The 15,952-nt window shown below is 34.0% G+C and overlaps 1 protein-coding gene and 1 long non-coding RNA gene across 5 annotated transcripts; one reads left to right on the top strand and one right to left on the bottom strand.

Moving 5' to 3' along the window:
* The first annotated feature begins 585 nt into the window (after positions 1 to 585).
* On the top strand, positions 586 to 7,259 carry LOC107409971 (sulfate transporter 1.2). 4 transcript variants are annotated; one of them, XM_048476467.2, is made up of 15 exons: positions 586 to 1,108; positions 1,224 to 1,316; positions 3,064 to 3,414; positions 3,529 to 3,577; positions 3,674 to 3,881; positions 3,998 to 4,178; positions 4,314 to 4,379; positions 4,471 to 4,584; positions 4,668 to 4,784; positions 4,895 to 5,021; positions 5,244 to 5,530; positions 5,624 to 5,814; positions 6,341 to 6,426; positions 6,542 to 6,618; positions 6,760 to 7,259. In XM_048476467.2, the coding sequence occupies exons 3-15, from the start codon at positions 3,088 to 3,090 to the stop codon at positions 6,901 to 6,903; spliced, it is 1,974 nt and encodes a 657-aa protein (XP_048332424.1). In that variant the 5' UTR covers positions 586 to 1,108; positions 1,224 to 1,316; positions 3,064 to 3,087; the 3' UTR covers positions 6,904 to 7,259. The 4 variants fall into 4 exon arrangements, with proteins under 4 accessions (XP_048332424.1, XP_048332428.1, XP_048332427.1 ...); XM_048476471.2 differs by lacking the exons at positions 586 to 1,108; positions 1,224 to 1,316 and adding an exon at positions 2,237 to 2,358; XM_048476470.2 differs by lacking the exons at positions 586 to 1,108; positions 1,224 to 1,316 and adding an exon at positions 2,428 to 2,448.
* LOC107420968 (uncharacterized) lies at positions 7,012 to 10,214 on the bottom strand. Its single transcript, XR_001581736.4, has 3 exons — positions 9,841 to 10,214; positions 9,409 to 9,519; positions 7,012 to 7,732 (listed from the first exon to the last, which is right to left on the bottom strand). It is a non-coding gene; the product is annotated as an uncharacterized LOC107420968 (long non-coding RNA).
* Positions 10,215 to 15,952: the final 5,738 nt, after the last annotated feature.

Raw genomic sequence — 15,952 nt, 5'->3', positions numbered from 1 at the left:
ATGTGATAATAGATGACCAATAATCATTATTATCTTTGGTTTACCTAATAATTGGTTGATAGGGTTTTGAAGAGTGCCGCACTATTATATACTTTGGGAGGCTTCAGATATTTGGCCAAATAAGTCTTCGTCTTTGTGGAGTCGCACATGGCAAAAATAAATTAAAAAAATCAAAAAAAAATTTTTGGAGGAATTTATTGTTGTTTTTGGTTTTATTACTGAACCTAACCTTAAAGACGTCTAAGTTCCATCAACATCGCTGCATCGTGGGGTCCACTCGTACATCATCGAAGAAAATCATTTGTTGCAAAAAAGACCAGCGGCATTGACCCGCAATCTATCATCTCGAGAAAGACGATGCAAAACAATCTACGGACCAGATTACGAGACTCGTAAGTCGTTGGCTCTTTTTGTAAAATTTTCTCAGTTTTCCCATTGCTTTGACTTTTCACGTGTGCACGTGGACCCTAGATTTAGCCTCCTTCTGTCGGTATACTATCGCCAGCGTCGCAACCACATAAAACCGTTGCTTTTGCCTCTCCATCGGCGACGTCTACGTGTACCTAAATACCACAAAAATCAAAATTATAATAATAATAATTATAATAATATATTCGAGTTATTATCCTCCTTCAGTGTTCTGCATTTTGCTTTCCCTGCTGAGATTTTTTTTTTTTTCTATATTGTGTTTTTTTTTTTTTTTCAATTTTTGATTTTGTTTATTGAGTTTGCTCATATTTGCTTGCCGGATTATAAACATATAAAAATTTTCTCGACAACCAAACAAGCAAGAAAATTGATTGAAAAGGAAAAGGATTTAATTTCAAATCCTATTTTTTCGGGAAGAGTGGTGGGACTTTTTCTTTCTTAGTATTATTATTATTATTATTATTATTATTGTTTTTCCTTTCAAACGGTGCCATAAAAAGCTGGTATGAAGAGGAAGGTGTTTGTTGCGTGATTCATTGAACCTAGACTTGATATTTTTGGGGGGTTTACTCTTCTTTACTTTCATTATATATTTCTTGAATTTTAATGGGAATAAATTTATTCACATTTTTGTGTTTCTGAGGACCATCAAGTGTGGGGGGAGAAGAAAGGGAAGGTGGTAAGTGATTCTGACTTATACATTTTTGAATATGTATATTATATTATATCAGTTTCTTTCCAAAAACCCATATATATTTTATTTTATTTTTATTTTTTATTTTTTTGGGATGCAGAGGTTTTGAGTTTGAGTGGATTTGTGATAAAGGAAGACCTTTTCAATTGTAGCTCCCACTATCAACGGTTTTCATGAGAAGCATATGAAGGAGGTGAGTTTATTGAATCTATTTTAGACTTTATTCCCCCAATAATTTATGCAATTTGAAAAAAGACCTTTTTTTTCTGGCAAAAACAGAATTTTTTTTTTTTTCCAATATTAATCATCTGCATCTCTGTGATTTTTATTCTTCATGTTCCTTGAAATATTAATAAAGAAACTCTAAGTTGGAACTTGGTGTTTGATTGTCATGCATGTATATTGGATGGTTTTCATATGAGAATCAATTCAGTATAATTATGCTTTTTCCGCAATTGGTACTTCAACTTGAAGCAGATTTTAAAGAAATTTTCACTTAGTTTTTTTCTTTATTTATTATTATTTTTTTATAACACAATCTTTTTTGGGAACAATAGCATATTTTTACATGTGACGCTGAAGCTCGTACCAGAGATTACTAAAATGCTTTCGATTCTCTTTCTTGTTCTCAAGCATAAATTGGATACCCCCTTCGGTAAATACACATTAATTAACTATATGCGGAAATTTCAAAGATTAAACTTTTAGTAATACAAGGCAATTCTTCACATTGACAAGTCCACCACTTTTTCTAGTTGAATTGGGTACACATGAATTTTTTTTGGCTATGTTTGTTTATTTTTGTCTGGTTGGTCAGTTTTCTTTTGCTCTCTGGACCTCACAAGTCACAATTAATATTCTAAATCCTTTTAAGTGAAAAGAAAATTATCCCCTAAGAAAATTCTTCCACTTGTAGTAGGAGAATAACAGAGGTTCACGTCAAATTGGGGCCCTAATAAGAACGTTATTTTCAATTCCATACATATATCTATAAATTAATAGATAAAATATTATATTAGAGTATAACATATTTGTGTATCTATATATATATATATATATATATGTATATGTATATATTTATATGTGTATATGCTGTCATTCTCAATTGGTGCTTGGAAGGACTTAGGATTTAAAGAGCATCACAAAAATAATAATAATAATGAAAAAAATAATATAACAATGATATAAATATACCAAGACAGATTTAAAGATACAAAGTGATTGGTTTTATGCTGGTGAGTTTCTAGCTATTTCTGCCATCTGTGTTTCCAAGTCAACACCTTGCTCAAAATGCATTATTTTACTCGCAAAACCACTGCAATTATGTAAGACTGAGTTAGTTGCTTACATCACTCACCAGATGTTTGAATAATCTAACCGGTTGGCCGATCGGGATTGAATTTTTTTTTTTTCTTTTTCTTTTTTTTTTTTGCTTTACTTTGTTGTTGTTAATCATCTCCATGACAAAGTAAGGAGAGATCCAGATACACACCACCTTAGCTTTTGATGCTTTTCAGCTTGAGAAGTTTGACCAAAATTCTCTCTAATGGCCTTATTTAAGGAAGAGCTTTCTCTAATTCTCATACTTCATTAGGAAGGCTCTATATCTTTAAAATCATTGTGGCATTGTCCCTTCTCTTCATTGGGTTAGTTTCAGTTTTTCCTCAACTAGCACTTTTGGCTAATTGCTTCTGTTTTGTTATTTAAACTTGCTTTGGATCCTGTGTGATGTGTATATATATATATATATATATGCATTTCTTTGTGCTGAATATAAGCTATATGAAGTGGTTGATTATCTAAGCCTTTATTTAAATGATGAAAGGGTCGTGGTTGATGCGTTTTTTGCATGTAAAAAGGAGCTGTTTCCATGTGTTTTGGTTGCATGTATATGCCTTCCCCTTCTGACTTCGTTGTCCTTTTTCCCCATAATTGTAAAGGTGAACTCTTTCTGATCACTGTCTATGGGGCATTCAACCGACGAGGAACTTGAAACTAAAGAGATGGATATTAGAAGTCTCTCATCCTCGCAACGCCAGGCACCATATATGTACAAGGTTGGAATTCCTCCGAAGCAAAATCTCTTCAAGGAGTTCAAAAACACCGTGAAAGAAACGTTCTTTGCAGATGACCCTCTACGTCCATTCAAGGATCAGCCAAGGTCTCGAAAATTCGTCCTTGGTGTGCAGGCCATTTTCCCCATACTTGAATGGGGAAGAAATTACAGTCTAGCTAAATTTAGAGGGGATCTAATCTCTGGACTAACCATCGCAAGTCTCTGCATTCCTCAGGTAGATTTGTTTGTTCCTTACATCTTTATAATATAAGCTTGGAGAAAAGCTTATGAAATTCATGTCTTTTTATCACAAACCAATTATGATAATCTCTTTTTAATTGGCAAACAGGACATTGGATATGCAAAACTTGCAAATTTGTCTCCACAGTATGGATTATGTAAGTTACCATTCTACTTGCTGATACTTTTCATTGCCGATCATTGCTTTTTATTGGCTTTTTTCTAATGGCTTTTTAGTTCTAAATCTGTTTCAGACTCCAGTTTTATTCCACCCCTTGTCTATGCCTTCATGGGTAGCTCAAGAGATATAGCCATTGGACCAGTTGCCGTGGTGTCTCTCTTGTTGGGTACCCTGCTTCAGAATGAGATTGATCATGTTACTCATAAAGAAGAATATCTGCGGCTCGCATTTACAGCTACTTTTTTTGCTGGGATCACCCAGGCCACCCTTGGGATTTTGAGGTAATTGAATACTTATAGTTCTCTTTGTCTCAAAGCTAGAAGATTTTTTACAGCTTAAAATCTTTCATGTTGTTTTCTTGTTGCGTAAGTTTTTTCTTTTTGTTTCTTTTGATCAGATTGGGTTTCTTGATCGATTTCCTATCGCATGCTGCCATTGTTGGTTTTATGGGTGGAGCTGCAATCACCATAGCCCTTCAACAGCTTAAGGGCTTTCTTGGTATCAAAAACAAAAACTTCACAAAGAAAACCGATATAATCTCTGTAATGCATTCTGTAGTGAAGTCGGCCCATCATGGAGTAAGTTATAAATGTTCTTTTTCCCTTCAAGTTTTCTTACCTCTTGGATGGCGAACGTATTCTGCAACATTAAGAATGTGCAGCTTAGAGGAGTTTCCCAAGTTACTGATTCCTTATCTTTCAACATGTTTGCAGTGGAACTGGCAGACCATAGTCATTGGCGTCGCATTTTTAAGTTTTCTTCTAGTTGCTAAATACATAGTAAGAATCTTAAATCACTAGGAGGAGTTGCCTTATATTGATCTAAACTTGTGATTTGTTTCCTAATTCAGGCATTTTTCGTGGTTTATAGGGAAAGAAGAACAAGAAACTCTTCTGGGTGCCTGCAATTGCCCCACTGATATCAGTTATTCTTTCTACCTTTTTTGTGTACATAACACATGCAGAAAAAGAAGGGGTCGAAATTGTAAGTACATCTCATTGTTTATTACCTCTCCTTTTGATAGGACATGACTAAGGATGCTAAAAGTTTTTATTCATTATATGAAGGTGAGGTATATAGAAAAAGGAATCAATCCTTCATCCGTGAGTAAAATATATTTCAGTGGTGAAAATCTCGCAAAAGGTTTCAGAATTGGTGTTGTGGCGGGTATGATAGCATTGACGGTGAGCCAATTTTTCTACTCATCTTTTCTCTTACAAGAGAATTGGGTCCTCACTAACTTGTTGTAACTAGACCTTTAAAAATTTCATTCTTTGTGGGATGGATTTATCAGGAAGCTGTAGCAATTGGAAGAACTTTTGCTTCTATGAAGGACTATCCGCTTGATGGAAACAAAGAAATGGTAGCACTTGGAACCATGAACGTTGTTGGCTCAATGACTTCCTGCTATGTGGCGACAGGTGAGTAAGAAACAATATAAGCTATAAGAACTTCCTAAGTATTCCTTGTTTTAGGACGATCAGCAAATTTTAATCGTGCTAGCCTAATTTCATTATCTGGAAACTAGATGATTGGATCAAACTCTTAACTGGCTGATTTAACCAGAAGAATAAAGACTAAGCAGATGGAGATAAGTAACTGTTATTTATTATCTGCTTATATCTATATGTCCTTGTTTGCAGGCTCATTCTCTCGCTCTGCAGTGAATTACATGGCTGGCTGCCAAACTGCAGTCTCCAACATTGTGATGTCCTGCGTTGTATTTCTTACATTGGAATTCATCACACCACTTTTCAAGTACACCCCGAATGCTATACTTGCTGCCATCATCATCTCCGCTGTGATAGGCTTGATGGATTTTCAGGCAGCAGTCTTGATATGGAAGATCGATAAATTTGATTTCATAGCTTGCATGGGAGCCTTTTTGGGCGTCATATTTGTATCTGTTGAGATAGGCCTTCTAATTGCGGTAAAGGACAATCTTGTGTCACAAAGTAGCTACTAGGGAGGAATGATTTAAGTGATTTAATCCTCTTTTTTTATTTTTTCTATGACTATGTAGGTCTCCATATCCTTTGCTAAAATTCTCTTGCAAGTAACCAGACCCCGTACTGCAATTCTTGGAAATATCCCTAGGACAACCGTGTACAGAAACATCCAACAATACCCAGAAGCCACTAAGGTCCCTGGGGTTTTGATTGTGAGAGTTGATTCTGCTATTTATTTTTCCAACTCCAACTACATAAAGGAGAGGTATATATTTTTTCCCTCTTACTGTTATACTCGGCTCATATAATTGTTTTCTACCTTCAACTTCTTCAACAAGAAAAGAAAGAAACTACGCAGATTATCATCTATAACCAAGACCCTACTGAAAGTTTATGAACACAAGTATGACTTATTTTGATAACCAGCAATAATTTAGAAATTTCAATTTTTGATAACCAACTATACTTTAGAAAATTCATCTAATCTCAATGTCTACGCCTGAGGTTGAATGACGCTCTTACTGTAAATTTCTTTAGATATTCTACTTTTTGACCAAATACGGTATTAATAATCCAGTTGTGCTGTTTCCTTGACTTTGTTGATGTTTTGTGCTAAAAGTATGTGGTTATAGTGTGTTTTTAAGTCATTAAGTCGGCAAAGTTTGGCCTTGATGGTTCCCACATGGAAAAAAAATGAAAGAAGTATGCAGACTTTGAGTTCTTAAAGTCTGATCAGGTAGAGTTTTTCAGTAGCTTTCTCTTGGTGTTGCTCAATGTCAACTTTTGTGCAGGATATTGAGATGGTTGACTGATGAAGAAGAAGAGACCAAAGGATCCTACACAACAAATATTCAGTTTTTGATAGTTGAAATGTCGCGTAAGCCATCTCTTCTTACCAACATCCTTTTTGGACCATTAACCTAATCGGTCTTTGTTTCTCATGTGAATGCATTTCTCGTTTTTTATGCTTGTTTGTTTTGTTTTGGCTTCAGCTGTTACTGATATTGACACCAGTGGCATTCATGCCTTTGAAGAATTGTACCGTAGTCTCCAAAAGAGAGACGTTCAGGTAAATATATCCTCTCTCCATATCGCATAATTAATAACTTATGTATGTGACAGCATTTTGTTAGCTACTTAGGAATAAAAACTAAGTGCTATGATAATTATAAGTCTGGTTGCCTTACCTCTAGTATTGTACATCGAACAGCTTGTTCTTGCGAATCCCGGTCCAGTGGTGATTGACAAGCTTCACGCATCCAATTTTGCGAATTTGATTGGCGAGGACAAAATCTTCCTGACAGTTGCAGATGCTGTTGGAACCTGCTGTCCAAAACTGGTGGAAGAAGCTTGATGAAATAATATCGGGATGCCATAGTTGTTGTATGATATATAAAATGAGATACATGAGAATGCTGTCTTGAATTGGAAAATTAAGTTAGGCACAACAAGTCCAGTTGAGTATTGGATGTTGGGGCAAAACCAAAAAAAATAAAAAAATAAAAAAAAATAAAAGAAAAAACGAAAAAAAGCATTTGAAAGAGCTTCACTAGTGTAGTGCCTTTTACCCCGTGTTTCAATTGTCTATAGAATCTAACTCTCTCCCTTGTGTCTCCCAAGATTATTGTAACCTTGGCCTCATATCCTCATGGAATTGAGGGATTTTGTTTTCTTCCAAATACATAAAAATGGATTTCACTTTTTCCGTGATCTCTTTTCCAAATGTTAAATTTGAGAAAGCACTCAAAGCAGCAAGGAAAATTTACAACTTAAATACAAGGTTTGCTTATAAGGACCAATTGAATTGGAGTAAAACAGTAAGCTTCATAACATGTTTATACTAAAAATCAATCTATGAAGTTGACATATTGATTAATGAGCAAAGAGAAATTAAGAATGTTTATGAACTAAAAAATGGGGTTCTGAATTGTTAGTTCCGTACCTGCAGTTAGCTGAGGGCAATGCTAGAAACTCTTCCGATTGATAAACGAGGCCTATAGCAAATGAAAGAGAGTTCACAGTTGGCTATTTGAATATGAAAATGTTCCCATTATGCTTAAATCTGAACTCAATTTATAGTAACTAAGAGATTTTAGTGCAGAGCAGTTTCCTTTTTCATGCAAACTTGGCACACCAGCATTCTTTTACTTGATGCAAGACCAAAAAATGAAAGAAGATTGGCCCTGAAAAATACACCAACTAATGAGCAATTTCCTTCAAAGTGAGCTTGTATAGTTGTTGAGCTGCATTTAATAGATACTGATTGGTTTATTACCAATTTAAAACATAGTGAAACTTCTTTTCACTTTTGCCTTATGGAAAAGAAGCTCAGCTTACATGAATTATAGCATCTCATACTTATGATACAAGTTCATTTTTTTAATTATTCCACATGGAAAAGGAAAAAGAACAACATAGTTATATAATTATATTTATATATCAAATTTCGTAGTGTAGAACGCAGCTCATATATCTTACTAAGAAATAGACAGCTAAAGCTAGATTGAAATAATGTTAAAAGAGAATCATTGAAACGAAATAATCAAACACAAGAGAAAAAATTAATGACCTAAAACGGGTAGCTAGTAGAATATTCATGGAGGATGTTGGGGGGTTGTGCTCATTGAAATAAAAAAGAAAATCCCTTATTTACATTATGATCCAGTGCCGAGGGAACCAAACAAACTAGCTGATTGGCTGCAGGTCTTCCAGGCTATATATGAACGTCTAATTGTATTTTCCGGTGGACTATTGACCCAAAACAAATAATAAGAAAGCAATCACAGGTTTTTAATTTCTTTTTGGTTGAATTAATGGAAAGATGTAATAAATAAGAGTTGCTAGTCAATCAATTTCTAACAAACTAATCAAATTCACATAAATATTCTTCATGTAAAAAACTGTTTTCACTAGTGTTTTTTCTTTTGTTTCTTGTAGAAACAACAAAGTTGCCGACTGGATAATTAAAAAGCTTTGAGTAGAACTTTACCACCATTCTTGGGGAACAGTTTTTACCTCTTGAGCTTAAACATCTTATCCTATCTCATGTAATTCTTATCATCTTCATGGAATTTGCTCTTTATTGTCCAAAAAAGTAATTAAATTCACATAGCGGGTACTTTTTCTAACAATTTATTAACTTTACTGGGCCATTGAAATTGAACATTTAATCTTTTGCCATGTATAACAAGGGATGTCTTAATACTTACCAGCTAGAGAAGAAGAACATGGTTTGGCAGCTTAAAATAAACCATATTGTGCTATACATATATCTTAAAGATAGTTCTCCGATATATAATATGAAATCTATGATAAAAAAGAAGAACATGCTTTGGCAGCTTAAAATAAACTATATTGAGCTATATATATGTTAAAGATAGTTCTCTGATATATAATATGAAATCTATGATCAAAGATCATAGAATTAACGAGAAGAATATTGTTTGCACAATTTAGATGCCAAATAGAAAAACTATCAAGCTTAATCTATGAACTCAAGAATGAAGATCTGCGTGCGGAAAAAACTAAAAGCTGAAAAATTTTAGATATGGTCAAGAGTGTTTCAACTAAATTAACTCACTAATACAGTTTTAAACTAGTTTGCACTTGAAAAGGGAAAATTAGTTGACTTTGTGGTTGAAATCTGTAAGCCAATAATGATTAAGTTAAACATAATTGATAATTATATATGTGTGTGTCTATATATATATATATATATACACATCCCTTAAAGAGAAGTCATATCATTAGTCATAACTCATAAAGTCACCCAAATTCGATCCAACATTTTCAAACGAATATATACAGAGAAAATGAAATTATGCAGAAAAGAGACAGGAGGGTTAAGTAAAGTACGTACCTTGAGTCTAAAAGATTTGAGCGCTTTTGCTCAATAGACACCATCATCAGCCTGAGGCCATTGAAGTTGTCCGTACGTATAGGGTAACCAGACCTTTTTGAACATACATGCCTGATCAAATTTGCGAGATGAAAAACCAAAAAGAATAATCTTTTCAGTTGAGAATTGAGATCCAAAGTTTTTAGAAAAGATGTTGTTGTGGATCTCTCTAAACCATACCCACATTCTTATTTGATCTTATCAGAAAACTCATCTCTCTCTGTTTCTATATATATTGTCTGATTATCTTTTGAGTGGCATTCATTTTGTTGGTAGACTTATATACCAAGAGTCTTCTGAAAATTAAAGAAGAAATTTATACCATCCTAATTAGAGTTGATTAATTGGTACATAAGACCATATATATATTGTGGAAAATGTTAATCAACTTACTTTATACCCAGAAGTTGTTAAACACGCAGCAGAAGAATACACATAGACAGCAGGGCTTAGCTAGCTTTTCCATGACTCCAATTTTGAGAACGTGATTGGCAACAAAGAAAATTTCAGTCTGTTAGTTATCCAAAATCTGATAGAGGAGGAAAAAGAATGAAATGGGGGTGAACAAGTATATAAAAGTATATACAGGATACAGCTATAGCTACTGAATGGAAGTCATGGGAAGAAGAAATTAAAGTTTTTTTTTCTTCTTTTTATTTTATTTTCTTTTATTTTTTTCTCAGGAGGTTGATAGAAAGAAGATGGTGGCAGTGGGACTGGACTGGCCAGCAGGAGGAGACTCTCAATTATAAAAGTCCTTCAAGTGGTGTTTGTTGGATCCTACTCACAAAGCATCATTGTACTTTATATATATATATATATATATATATATAATTTCTTATACCACTAAAATAAGAAGACCTAGTATTTCTTTTAATACTTATATATTTATAAAGGTAAACGGGGCAATACTTTCATAGCGAAGAGATTAAGTAAAAAGAATCTCTAATATAAAAATTATGTATATTATTTAGAAAATTATATAAAAGCCTCTATCTAGAAATAGAAAGTATATATATGAATCTGGCCCCATTTTTATCTTCCACATCTTGAGAAGCGGAATGCCTTTTTTAAAGTAGATGATATCATAATTTACATTTCCTTATCCGTCGCCAACTTGATCCGCTCTCTCTTTTAATAATTATTTCAACTTCGTTTTAAAACAAAATAATTAATGTCATGAAGCCCATGCGAACAAATATATGTTATTAATTATTTAATTATATTTCTTTAGTTTTTTTTTTTTAAATTTTTTTTATCTAAGTAAAATAATTTTGTATCATCGTATTAATCCAACGTGGTAAATATAGATGTGAATGGAGATAAAATCAGGTGGATTTTGGATAATTTATTTTTATATAATCCTTTCACAAATATTTTAATATGTAGTAAAAATAATAATAAAAAATTTAAAACATAAATCACATTAATCATTTTAAAATCATATCAATTTAATTTTATCATATATTAAAACCTTATAGAACGAACATATAAAAATAGATAGTTCAAAGATCATATGATTTTTTTCGATGCAAGTGACATATAAATTAAATCAATCTTATTTGATTATTATATTTCTCAATCTATATTAGCAAAAAAATAATTATTTACACGTTTACATTTTATATATATATATATATATATGGTCTTGTTGCATAGAGAATTAGATTTCTTATATAAAATGCAAATTTAATATTGAATATCAGTTTAAAAAGATCAATTTTACTAGATGCTCTATCACATAACATATTTATAATGTGGACTTATTTATTTTGACACAAAATTGATCCTTTGGCATTAAATTCTCATTTTGTTATGAAGTGTAACTAATTTTCTCTAAACTGTATATGCCTGCAACCATATCAAATGCAAGGGGACCAGAGAGCTTTAATTCGTACGATGATATCAGCAGCAAACGGACAAGAGGAATTGGTAATGGTATCCCCATCTTTTTGGTTTTGCATGAACTGGGTGGCAAAGCAGGACCAGATTCATCGAGCACAAGATTATATATCTTATTCTTTCTTTCAAATTTCTTGCTCTTTCTATTATATACTTTTTCTTTTACTCTTTTATTTTTTTTATTTTTGGCTAAGAATACTCTTCTTTACCCTCTTTCTTTTTGCAGTTTTTATTCTTTTTAGGCAGAATTTCTGCTTTGTAGAAAGGCTTAGTCTTTTACTTCTCGAATGCGAACAAATTAATCGGATGTATTAATGCTCCTCCTGTTCTTTAGTAATCTCTCATTTTTATTTTCAGGGGAAAGAAAATAGAAAAAAACCAACCTTAATATATGTGTTAGCCATTAATTGTGAACTGATACATAGCTAATTAAGATAGTGTTGAATCTCATCGATGGACGTTGACTTTATATTACATATATAGAGTCCCTTTCAGTTTACTTGTGTAACTTGAAGAAGATTTAGTTTTTACACAACAAAGAAAAAATAATGATAAAATAACCTGCAGAGATTTGGTGTTTTGGGTTTCAAAAATAGTGTTATTTGTTCAATAAGCAAGAGGCCAGATTATTTCTTTCACTCACTCAATTGCATTGCAAATGGACATTTTAAGCAAGTTACATCATATTAGAATCCTCGTTGTACATTTAGCAAATATATTCATACTTAGCAATGATTATAAACAAAAGAATGGACCAAAAAATAAAAAAATAAAAAAAAAACAAAAAAAGGAAAAATTTTCTGCCTCTGCTAAGTTGTAATTGCTTACATGGCCGGAAAGTTATCAACTTCACAAATTATATAAATTGCTGACGTCCATATCAATGGAATAAATGTATGAAGTTGTTTGACTATTAGTTAGAATATTTGATTTTTATGTCGAAAAAGTTAAAAGGCAAGGATAAAGCGGTTGATTTGACGAGACTGTGATGTGAGTGGACAATCCAAATTGCATTAATTTGATTGGAATAATATGTTTGGGTTTGCTGCAGATGATTTTTTTCTACCTAGCAATAATTTTTTTTTTTTTTAAGCTGAAATTCCTAGCAATAATCATGCGTGCGATGGAAAACATTGGATCTATAGCTATATTAAGTTCTTTCAGTAAAAAATAATAATAATAATAATAATAACTATATTAAGTTCTTTATACTTTTTCACAGCTGGCATGTAATGCATGTCTTACTCCGAGGAACTAATAGGCTTGCAAGATTTATATGTACTTTTATTTATTTATTTATTTTGCTAATAATACCAGATCTTTTTTGCTAAAAAATTCAAAAATTTAAAAAAAAGAAAAGAAAAACCTCTCTTTTCCTTTTTTCTTGGGTCCTTGAAAAGAATAAAACCCGTTCTTATCTCGTCCAAATTCCAATTAGTATGTAAAGTAGATTTCATGAATTTTTTAATATATATTTATAATAACAAACCTTTTTTTTTTTTTTTAATGATATTAGGTGTGAGAATACAAACTCACAATCATTACCAAACAGTGGCAGAGATAACTAACTTCAAAATTTTACATTTTTATTGTTTCTATATACAAAGGTTGAAGAAGCCAATTATCAAAAGGATGATTCTTTTTTTTTTTTTTTAATAACTCAAACTGGAATTCTATTAGAAACCAAAAGAAAGGGACATCAAACTGATACACCCCGATTCAGGTAGTCACACCACTAAGTCTTAAAAAATAAGAAGGCATGGAAGACAAATCCAATTCCTTAAAAAAAGCTATGATGTTTAGCCCACTAACCTACTAAGTGAGCAAAATTGTTTTCTCTCGCAGACCGTACAAAGGACACATTATCAAAAATAGGAAGCAGCTGTAATATAATGTTAACTAGGTACTCGGCTTGCCAGTGAAGAAACTTCCTATTTTGTGCTGCTAAAACATCAATGACCGTCAGAGCATCAAATTCGATGCAGATGTTGTTCCATCCATAACTAGCTGCCACTTGTAAAGCTTTCAAAATCGCTTTCATCTCCGCCACCTCAAGAATATCAATCACAGTTATAAAAATTCGGATGAGGAGGATGTGTCCTTTGTCATTCCTTGCAACCATGGCCGGACATCCTCCTTTTTTGTTCAAAGCGGCATCCATATTAATTTTGATTGTTCCTGAAGGTGGTCTGCTCCACACCTGTCTATTCTCATTGGGAGTTACTGAGGGACGACTCACCAGGTCATGCGAGATGGAGTCTTTAATTTCCCTAAACCTGTTGATGATTGTTTGCATGGAAGATTCAACATTGCCAAAGTCTTCCCTGTGCGCAACTCTATTTCGAATCCACCAGAGGTGTTCCAAAATGGTGGAACTGAACAGGAAGAAATCACCTTTGTCTGTGGAATGCATTGGGAGCACTCCCTGCGGCTCCATGAGGCAATTTAGGTAAGAAGACAAGTTGTTACATGGAGTGCTCTCCCATCTAATACTCTAAAGACTGGCAAACCAAATCCGTTTCGCCAAATCGCAATGAAGAACACGTGAACTTCGTTTTCACTACTCTCGCAGCCATGAATGCATGCTTGGCTATGACTCCTCTGGAAGCCAGGTTGTCCTTCACAGGTAATCCTCCATTAGAGAGGTTCCAAAGAAAAATTTTTGACCTTTCATGCAGATGGCTTTTCTACATGAACTTCCACTAACTATTGTTGTTTCTATAATCCCCTCTTCAAGGCTATAAGTCGACTTGACAGAGAAACAACCTGTCTTGGATCCCAACCAAACTATCTTATCTTTATCGTCACTTTTGGCCAAAAAATGCATTTGATATTCTCCACCGAGGCTTAATTGAATAAGGTAGACAGATAGGCCTCATTCCAAGCTCCGTTACTAAGCTTTAAGGAGTTAACCATTCCTACAATATTAAGAGCAGAAGGGTGGATTAGGTTAGGCAGGAATCCCAAGTTATTCAGGATCGAAGGGTTTTCTCAATAATTAACATCATCCCCTTTGCCAACTCTATAGCAGATATCTTTAGCTAGCAGGGGTTTTGTTCACAGAACACCAAACCAAAGCCATGAACAAACTTTTTTCTGTTTACATTTTAGGAAAGATGTATGAGGAAAGTATTTTGCTTTGCGGGCTTTCACCCAAAGTTTATCCTCTTCAGTTGTCTAACTCCACCCAAGTTTAGCTATTAAAGACTTGTTGAAACTTCTTAATTGTTTGACATTGAGGCCTCCACAGAATTTAGGAGAGCAAACTTTTTTCCAAGCAATTGGTATGAAGCTTCGAGTCACCTTTGAATAATTTTTCCAAAAGAACGATCTGGCTAGTTGCTCAAACTTGTCACACCAACCTTTCGGAAGGAGGAAAGCTGACATATTGTAAATGGGAACCGATATGACGACGTGCTTAACGAGAGTAGCCCTGCCTGCTTGAGACAACAACTTGGCTTTCCATCCTTGAATTCTTGCCTCAACTTTACCTTTTAGCTCTTCAAACACATTCACCTTATTTCTTTCTACAAAAAGCGGAAACCCTAGATACCTAATTTTGTTTTTTATTTATTTATTTATTTATTTATTTTTTATCAAGTTCTTTCATTCCAAGGCAGCTTTTGATCAAAGCTTTGGATTTTCCGTCAACGTTTTGCTAGAAGAAGCATCTATTTGGCACACTATATTATGTTGTATTAGAGTTTGTATTGTATTATCCAATGTTTGATAATGCAAATGCATCGTATAATCTAATACCCTTCTTCATTTTTAATCCGGTCCACAATATATAACTGATACATCCCAAAAGCTTAGTATTAAGTTATACAAAGCTCTAACACAATAGAAAAGCCAAGAAACAATGGAGAAACAAGGTTATTAGATCTCATGTGAGCAATTCTAAAATTCCAACAACAGCAATGGTGACGGCAACAACATATGTAATAGCCCAGTCCATCCGTATGAGATATTGTCCACTTTGGGCCCAGTCCGTAGGGTTTTGTCAAAACACGTCTCAAGGGAAAGATATCCACACTCTTTTATAAGGCATGCTTCGTTCCCCTTTCCAATCGATGTGGGATCTCAAAGATCCCACATTCTGTTGGAAAGGGGAACGAAGCATACCTTATAAGAGGGTGTGGATATATTTCCCTTGAGAGGCCTTGCTATGAGGAAGCAAAGCTGTGAGGTGGTGAGCCAAAGCGGACAATATCTTGGTTGGGTTTGGGAGATCCAAGCCAATGGGACTAGCAGGTGAAGGGGGTGGGACCCTTAAACCACTGAGAGGCCTTCTAAAACTTTGCCGGCTGGGCGCAAAGCGAACAATATCTCATGCTGGTGGACTGGGCTGTTATAGTTTGTATCAGAGCCAGTATCCGGATCGGTGTGCCAGCGAAGATGCTGAGCTTCAAAGAGGGGGTGGATTGTGAGATCCCACATCAGTTGGAAAGGGAAACGAAGCATGCCTTATAAGAGGGTGTGGATACCTTTTCCTTAAGATGCGTTTTGACAAAACCGTATGGGCTGGGCTCAAAACGGATAATATCTCATGCGGGTGGACTGGACTGTTACAGCATAGGTGCCGACTGTGATGTCGATGACA

The sequence above is a fragment of the Ziziphus jujuba genome, chromosome 5 (assembly GCF_031755915.1).
Source record: "Ziziphus jujuba cultivar Dongzao chromosome 5, ASM3175591v1".
In the NCBI taxonomy this organism is placed as follows: domain Eukaryota; kingdom Viridiplantae; phylum Streptophyta; class Magnoliopsida; order Rosales; family Rhamnaceae; genus Ziziphus; species Ziziphus jujuba.
This window is presented reverse-complemented; position numbering and strand designations above follow the sequence as displayed.